Raw genomic sequence first — 8,229 nt, forward strand, 5'->3', positions numbered from 1 at the left:
CTCCCCCCATCCCCCGCCCGGGCCGGGAGGGAGGCGCGGGATGCAAGCCCCCCTCCTCTTGGCTAGATTCTCTCTGCTGTAACCTGAGCTTCCTATTGATGGATGTGGGGTTTCTTTTTTTTTTCTGTCTTTTAATGGAAGGGAGGGGATTTGGCATCCCCGGAAGGGGCTCTGTGCACAGCTGCTCCCGCGGCCCCGTTTCCCCGTTTCCCCGGACCGCGCTCTTTCTTTGCTACCCCTCGAGGTGCCCCGGCCCGCGCGCCACATTGTTCTGGATCTCGGGCTGGGCGCCTGTGCCCCTCCCTGCATCCTGGACCTGCCTTCCCTTCCTTCTCTGGCTCCAGGCCAGGGTTTGGGGGATTCCCTCTCTGCAACTTTGCGTTTTATTGGGATTTGTTTTTCTCCCAGGCAGAGACTGTGGGAGTCCTCTTGTGGCCTTGTTTTAATTGGGGAGTTGGAGCGGCAGTTTTCCTTTGGGTTTGAGGTTAGAGTGCTGGGTTGGTGGGGGGTGGCCAGCCTCCAAAACCTGGGTTTGCACTTTGAGAAGTGCCATGGTGCTACGGTGCCACAGCCATCGGCCTGAGTCGAGGAGCGGTGAGGGCGGGCCCCCTCGGGCTGCTTTGCAAAGCCGTGATCATCAGCCTGGCGTCTAATGCTGCCCTGCCCTCTGCTTTGCAGACATAACAGTTGGGAGCCGGAGGAGAACATCCTGGACCCAAGGCTGCTCCTGGCCTTCCAGAAGAAGTGAGGACGCTGACAGCACTGTGGGGAGGGCGTGGGGGAGGGATGGTGGCTGGTTGCAGAGTCGTGCTGGGCGCTGCTCGCCTGCCCGGAGGCTGGAGCTGGGGCTGTGGTCTGAGGTCCCTTAGCAAGATTGTCTCCAGGGCCATCTCTGTGACTGGCTGTAAAAGTCCCCAGCCAGCCCCTCTCCCACCTTCTCCCAGCCAGCCTGTATCCATCCCTGAGAAGACCCCAAGTAAGTTCCGCTTTGGTTTTTCTGACAGCCATACTTGCAGAAACCAACTTTTCCAGTTGCTTCTGCTTCAGATAAAGATGTAGCTTCTCTTGGCCTTTTCTGCTGAGTAATTTGCACATGGCGCTAACAGAAAACCAGGATAGCAGGTTTGCCACAGTGACACAGGCCTGCCCTTCCAGCCCTGCACATGTGTGCCATCAGGCAAGAGAAGGCTCAGAGAGGGAGCTGGAACACACAATGTGCGCTTATGCCTATCGTGGTGTCTCTCAAGAACGAAACATTTATTTTGCTCTGGCCTGCAGCATAGGGTACCAGATAGCCCCATGGGACCGGATTGGGCCAGACTTGTTTCTGTCATTGTAGATGTCATTTCCATTTTTAGGTAGGAAGCTTGGGTTAAGAGATAGGCCTCCTTGAGATGTTCGAGGGCAAGGGGTGGTGAGGAGAGGACAGTGGATGTGCCCACCGCATCCCAGCATGAAGGGCCAGGGAGTGCTACTCAAGCAATGGCGAGGCGTGGGGTGTTTCACTGACAGCTCCCCCTGGCTCCCCTGGCTGGACTTGCCCTATGGATAGAGGCAGAAGAATTGGTTGCCGGAGTCTTTCCCAGCCTGGGTCAATCTGACAGGTTTGTTCTCTAGTGGCGAAAGGTGCGTTCCCTTTTTTCTGCTGTAGCAGAACATTTTAGGTCTTCCCAAAGGGGACATGACAGTGGGGAAAGAAGAGTTTTCTGATGGGGTGAGTAAAAAGAAGAGGAGCCTGTGCTTGCTTAAATCCCTTTGGAAAATCGTAATGGCAACCCATTGTCTTGTGGTGTTTCCTGTCTGGGTCCTGTGAGCCTTGGGGTGGGGGAATGGCTTGACCCACTTCAGAGGTTGGTACTTTTCTCTGCATCTAACACAGTGTCCTAACAGTTGAGAGAGATTGTGCCCTTGCCCCTGGTTTTGGTTAGAGCAGAAACACCTGAGATAACAAGAGTTTAAAACCCATGGGTGGCTTGGATTACATCGTGGAAGAAAGAAAACGGAGAAGGTGGCTGTTCAGCCCTCTCCATCCACCAACACGCTAGCTCCCTCTGGGCACTGGGAGCTGGCCGTTACCTGCTTGGTATTGGAGGGAGTGGGGGTATGGCCCTTGGCGACGCACAGGCTCACAGCACTCCGTCCACAGGTTAATGTTTCAGCGGAGGAGATCCATGCAACTCTTCACTGGCCTTTTAGGAGATTTCGGGTTAAGGACCAGTACTTAATTGGAGTATGAGCTTTGCCTGGTACTGATCAGAACTGCGTTGAGGAGGTTGTCTTCCAGGCCCCAGTGAGATGATGTTTGCCCAGTGTAATTACCAGGGACCCTTCCCTTGAGAGTAGCCTGAAATACAAGCTTTCCCTGGGGGCTGGAGGTTCTACTAGCGCTTCATGACCCAGGAGGTGTGGAGGCTCTTTGGGGGGTACTGAGGGTGGGGCGTGCACTGAGCCCTGCCTACTTCAGAACTCGGCTCTTTTGTTATCTCCCTCAAGAGTAGAGTTTAGGAACAGAGGTATTTTTAAAAAGGAAACAGGGAGAGTCATATGCCAGCAGTCAGGCTGTGCGAGGGCTGGAGGGCAGGGCCCATGTTGCTCCTTGTCTGGGTGAGGGTTGCATGCATAGGCAGCTGCCCAGGGGATTGCTGGCATCTCCTTGCGCTGGGCTTCCTTCTCCTATTGAAAGTAAGTAGGTTGGACCGTGTGGCCACCAAGGCCACTTCTGGTTAGGATATGCTAGAATTTCCACGCAGCAGTGCACCGGCAGGAAGCTGTCTTAAGAGAGGTCGGAGAAAACTGGGGTATCATCGTTTTCCCAGCGTTGCTTTCCTCTCTTCAGCTTGTCCTTACCCAAATGAAATGGGATGGCTGGTTACTGACCCTAGTGCAAAAAATGGGGTCTGACCTCTGCCTTGGGTATTTGATGATGTGTTTGCAGCAGACAGGATAAGCTATTGCAGGCCGACAGGAATAGGGTGCTGGAAGCCATAGAGTCCTATGTGGTAGAAGGGGTATGCACTAGGGCTTCTCCCCCATTAACTAGTAAGTGTGCCTTCAGGGAACATGAGAAGGAGGTGCAGAACCGGAAGAGAGGCAAGAGGCCGAGAGGCCGGCCAAGGAAGCTCACTGCCATGTCCTCCTGCAGCCGACGCTCCAAGCTCAAGGTGGGTGGCTGCACCAGGCATACTGACCCCACCTCCCAGCACTCCCTTGGGGTAGGGGGCAGGCAGAGGGAGGGTTTGGGGCCCTCAGGAAGGGGGTGGCACTTCTGCCAACAGTCTGTCCCTCTACTCGGGAAACAGGAGCCCCCTTTCTTCCTGCCTCTCAGTTTCTGCTGCCCAGGAGCCCCAGCCGGCTGAGAGTTCCTCCCCGCCCCTCCCAGGGGCTTCCTGCTTCAGCCTGTCTTGCACGTCTCTCTGCTGGGTGGCAGGGTCAAACTGCTGCTGACAAGCACTCTTCACTCCCATGGGGTCCAGAAAGGAACAGGAAGCATGCATACAGTAGGTGCTCATAGGATTGCCAACTAGATGTGACCCACAAGCCCAAGATTTTGGGCTACTCCAGGCCCACCTGTGAGTGTACCTTAAATCGAGGTGGCCAGAAAAGGCAGGGCTGACCCAATAGCCAGGGGGTGCCGGAAGGGGCTTTAGAGGAGGGCAGAGGTACTGTGGACTGATGATGCGCTTCGGCCGTCTCGGTACTGTCCTGTCACCCCTCCCCGCTACAGTGATGGGCTCACCCCGCCACAGGTATGCAGGCACCCCTGGGGTCCATGGCAGGGCCCCTCCCTTCCCTGAGGACAGGTGAGGCAGGACAGGATCAGGGAGGGGGGCCTGGCCTCAGTCCCGGGTGCTGCTTTGATTCCCTCCTCCCGGCACTGCCCGTGGACCTCCGCATGTTGTGGCCACGAGCTCAGTCACTTACAGAACCCGCCTTTCCAGGAGGATTTCCTGAATGAACGGGATTCTGTGCTGTAGAATCTTGTTGGCTGGTCTATACTGGCCTTACATTGTCTTGAAAATCTTCCTTTCGAGCAGGATGGTGGGGCTGCAGAAGTCCTGCCGACTGAGGAATGGCTACAAGACAGAGATTGACGCCTTATTTGAGGAGGTTTGAGGAGATCACTCCTGTCGAAGTCGGGAGAATGGGGTGGTAGGGAGGCAGTGTTGGATCTGACTCCCTAAAGCTCACGCTGTAGAATTCTGATCCAGCAGGCAGCATGGGAGGCCTATGAAACACGAGGACGCTCTTACTTAATATTTGGGGTGACATCCAGAAGGCGAGGAGGGCAGTGGTTTGTTTACCTGTGTCCTGTAAGGCTCAGACTGGGAAATGGGGATACCGAAGCCCACTTGGTTTAGGCTGCAAAGCTGTGTGTGCTACTTCATATGACCTGTAACCTCCTGAGTCCTGATAACTGTGATGCTCTGGATACCGTTCCCTTTGAACGTCTGCTCTACAGCCCGGAGCTAAATCTGCACTCCCCGTGAAAGCTGATGGTGGACCAGGATGTTATGGTGTGGACTTCGTCCGTCCTTATTCTGACTTCATTTTTATGAGCCACCTATTTTTCTCTCTATTTTACCTTTGATTTTGCCTCTCATGGAACTGTGAGCGTGGTGAGAAGTTGCTCCTTCCTGATTGCCTCTCTGGTCTAGAAGCCACAGGAGTTAATGGCTGCAAGGTGCCCAGTGTTCCTTGGGGACAGCATGGCGCTCTGGACCCTGGGAGCAGGCAGTGGAGGTGTGACACCTTATCTTTTTTTTTTTTTTTTCCTTTGAGACGTAGTCTTGCTCTGTCACCCAGGCTGGAGTTCAGTGGCACAATCTCGGCTCGCTGCAGCCTCCACCTCCCAATTTCAATGAAGCAATTCTCCTGCCTCAGCCTCTGCAGTAGCTGGGACTACAGGCACGTGCTACCACACCCGGCTAATTTTTGTATTTTTAGTAGAGACGGCATCGCTATGTTGGCCAGGCTGGTCTCGAACTCCTGACCTCAGATGATCCACCCACCTCAGCCTCCCAAAGTGCTGGGATTACAGGCGTGAGCCGCCGCACCCAGCCAACTTCTTTATCTTTTTTCAGGAACCTGATGCTCCCTCCAAATCCAAGTCCAGCAGTTCCTCCTCTTCCTCTACGTCGTCATCCTCTTCCTCGGATGAAGAGGATGACAGTGATTTAGATGCCAAGAGGGGTCCCCGGGGCCGCGACACCCACCCAGTGCCTCAGAAGAAGGCCCAGATCCTGGTGGCCAAACCCGAGCTGAAGGATCCCATCCGGAAGAAGCGGGGACGAAAGCCCCTGCCCCCAGAGCAGAAGGCAACCCGAAGACCCGTGAGCCTGGCCAAGGTGCTGAAGACCGCCCGGAAGGATCTGGGGGCCCCAGCCAGCAAGCTACCCCCTCCACTCAGCGCCCCCGTGGCAGGCCTGGCAGCTCTGAAGGCCCATGCCAAGGAGGCCTGTGGTAGCCCCAGTGCCATGGCCACCCCAGAGAACCTGGCCAGCCTGATGAAGGGCATGGCCAGTAGCCCCGGCCGGGGTGGCATCAGTTGGCAGAGCTCCATCGTGCATTACATGAACCGCATGACCCAAAGCCAGGCCGCCAGCAGGTTGGCGCTGAAGGCCCAGGCCACCACCAAGTGCGGCCTTGGGCTGGACCTGAAGGTGAGGACGCAGAAAGGGGAGCTGGGAATGAGTCCTCCAGGAAGCAAAATCCCGAAGGCCCCCAGCAGTGGGGCTGTGGAGCAGAAAGTAGGGAGCACAGGGGGTCCCACACACACCCATGGTGCCAGCAGGGTACCTGCTGGGTGCCCAGGCCCTCAGTCAGCACCCACCCAGGAGCTGAGCCTCCAGGTCTTGGACTTGCAAAGTGTCAAGAATGGCATGCCTGGGGTGGGTCTGCTTGCCCGCCATGCCACCGCCACCAAGGGTGTCCCAGCTACCAACCCAGTCCCTGGGAAGGGCACTGGGAGTGGCCTCATTGGGGGCAGCGGGGCTGCCATGCCCACTGACACAAGCAAAAGTGAGAAGCTGGCCTCCAGAGCAGTGGCGCCGCCCACCCCTGCCAGCAAGAGGGACTATGTCAAGGGCAGTGCTACCCCCAGTGGGCAGGAGAGCCGCACAGCCCCTGGAGAAGCCCGCAAGGCAGCCACACTGCCGGAGATGAGCGCAGGCGAGGAGAGCAGCAGCTCGGACTCTGACCCGGACTCCGCCTCGCCGCCCAGCACTGGTCAGAACCCGTCAGTGTCCGTTCAGACCAGCCAGGACTGGAAGCCCACCCGCAGCCTCATCGAGCATGTCTTTGTCACTGACGTCACTGCCAACCTCATCACCGTCACAGTGAAGGAGTCTCCCACCAGCGTGGGCTTCTTCAACCTGAGGCATTACTGAATCCCCCGCACCACCAGCTGCCTGGTCTTCCTCCCCTTCGCTGCCTGTGGTTTTGCTTGGCTGACTGACTCCCAGCCCAAGCACCCTCAAGAGTCGGTCGGGGAGGAGGAGCGGGTGGTCTCCTTGATGGGCAGACTTGGAAGGGGCTTCTCCACTCATCCTGCCCTGTCCCGCGAGGTAGGGCAGGGGGTCTCGCTGCCTTGTTGGTCTCCACCATGTTCCTACCTCTGCAGGCCTCTTCGCTCTCGCCTCTTGCCTCAGGAAACACAGTGGCACCTGTGGCTCAAGGTGACTGTCTTGAACAGAGCAGGCTGCTTCGTGGCTGCGTTTGAACTGCTCCTCACTGGCCTGTGTGATGGCATCACTGCTTTGCTCCCTGTCTTGCAGGGGCTGAGGTGTCAGCTGGGGCATCTGGTGTGTCTCGCTTTCAGCCCTGGGGTGGGCAGAGAGTACTGGGGGGAGGCAAGGCCAGTGGGACTAGTGTTCCCTCCACCTGGTGGCAGCTTTTGGGAGATGGGATGAGCAGGGGCGGGCCTGGCTAGCATTGCTTGAACCCGCAGTGGTGAGGTGGGGAGCTTGCCCCTGACAGCTGGGGGCTGGCTGGGGCCTTACTGTGTAAGGACAGTGGCAGCTAGAGTAGAGCAAGTCCAGGAGCCCTAAAAGGCTGGCTTTGTGGCCTTGTAGCCCCAATTCAGGGTGGCATCCACAGCCCCCAAACAGCCTACGAGCCAGCATGGGTGGGGAGGGGGTGGTCCCACAGCTAGGTTCCACCCGAAGAGCCTCCACGCCTCGGAGCAGGAGAGGCAGGCTGTGGCTGCCGCCCTCATTCCTGCCCGTGTCCCAATGAGAAGTGACCTGAGTCCCCTTCCAAACCCAGACCCACCCCCTGCCCCAGGCCCACTGAAGCATGTTCCATTTCCAGAAAGCACAGAGTTCAGTGTCCCAAGGAAAACCCAAAGTGGAGGTGCTCAGGTCCAGGGGAGTCCAGTGGGCAGGACCCTTGGCAAGCAAGCCCCTCCCTCCACTCCCAGCATCTCCCTTTTGCTAATAAAGGACTGGCTTCGTGCTAATGGCCCACAGACTGCCCTGGAGACCTGGAGGACAGGAGTGCTGGCACTTGTGAGTCGATGGGCCCGTCTGGCGGCTCTGCCTGTGCTGCAGGTGTGTGCTGTGGGTCCTGCCCAAGTGGATGAGGCATTCCTTAAGGAATATCACTTTCCCTGACAATCCCCCACACCTTTAGGCGCTCCCTGCTTGGCTCCTTTCCAGCTGAAAAACTATACCTGTACCATTTGGGAAGCTGGACAAATTCTAGGGGACCCACCTGATAGAGGGCCCTGGGAAGCTGAATCTGTCAGCGTTGGCCCTGAGGCCCCTGTTAACTCAAGATTGTGAGCCACCTCTAGGTGGCCACGGCTGGGAGCTACCTTGTGTGGCTTCTGACCAGTATCAGGATTTCTGTTCTGAGAGCAGCTTGGGCAGAAAGGCAGGGCAGCCCAGAGGTGGCAGCGGCAGGCAATCTGGTCACTGGGTCTTTGTGATGCCAAAAACAAAAGGGGGTGGGGTGGTCACTTCGTGTTCCTCTGATTGGGTGGAGTCAGCGGGCAGGCATGGGGCTGTATTCCAGTGCCTGACTATAGGGAAGGCTACCCTTCCATGGAGCGGCCCAGACTTCGGGAATGGGCTCTGTTTTCCGGGGGACAGGCCTACCGGACTGCAAGACACCCCCAGTACCTCACCGTGCCAAATAGGAAGAGGTGGCCTTGGTGTAGCCAAATTGATCTTAACAGTGTGCCTTTGGGGAGGGACCCATGTCCATGGCTTCATTGAGGGCCAGCCCACG

The 8,229-nt window shown here is 57.3% G+C and overlaps 1 protein-coding gene across 1 annotated transcript; it reads left to right on the forward strand.

The window, feature by feature from the left end:
• The first annotated feature begins 117 nt into the window (after positions 1-117).
• On the forward strand, positions 118-7,564 carry CBX2 (chromobox homolog 2). The gene is made up of 3 exons (XM_011991151.1): positions 118-744; positions 3,056-3,161; positions 5,082-7,564. The coding sequence occupies exons 1-3, from the start codon at positions 653-655 to the stop codon at positions 6,384-6,386; spliced, it is 1,503 nt and encodes a 500-aa protein (XP_011846541.1). The 5' UTR covers positions 118-652; the 3' UTR covers positions 6,387-7,564.
• Positions 7,565-8,229: the final 665 nt, after the last annotated feature.

Source organism: Mandrillus leucophaeus, unplaced genomic scaffold (genome assembly GCF_000951045.1).
Source record: "Mandrillus leucophaeus isolate KB7577 unplaced genomic scaffold, Mleu.le_1.0 Scaffold1, whole genome shotgun sequence".
Classification (NCBI taxonomy): Eukaryota; Metazoa; Chordata; class Mammalia; order Primates; family Cercopithecidae; genus Mandrillus; species Mandrillus leucophaeus.

Coding starts and splice junctions, on each gene's coding strand:
- CBX2 (XM_011991151.1), top strand. CDS start 653: ATGCTGCCCTGCCCTCTGCTTTGCAGACATAACAGTTGGGAGCCGGAG. Junction 745..3,055: donor CTCCTGGCCTTCCAGAAGAA/GTGAGGACGCTG, acceptor GTGTGCCTTCAG/GGAACATGAGAAGGAGGTGC. Junction 3,162..5,081: donor GCCGACGCTCCAAGCTCAAG/GTGGGTGGCTGC, acceptor ATCTTTTTTCAG/GAACCTGATGCTCCCTCCAA.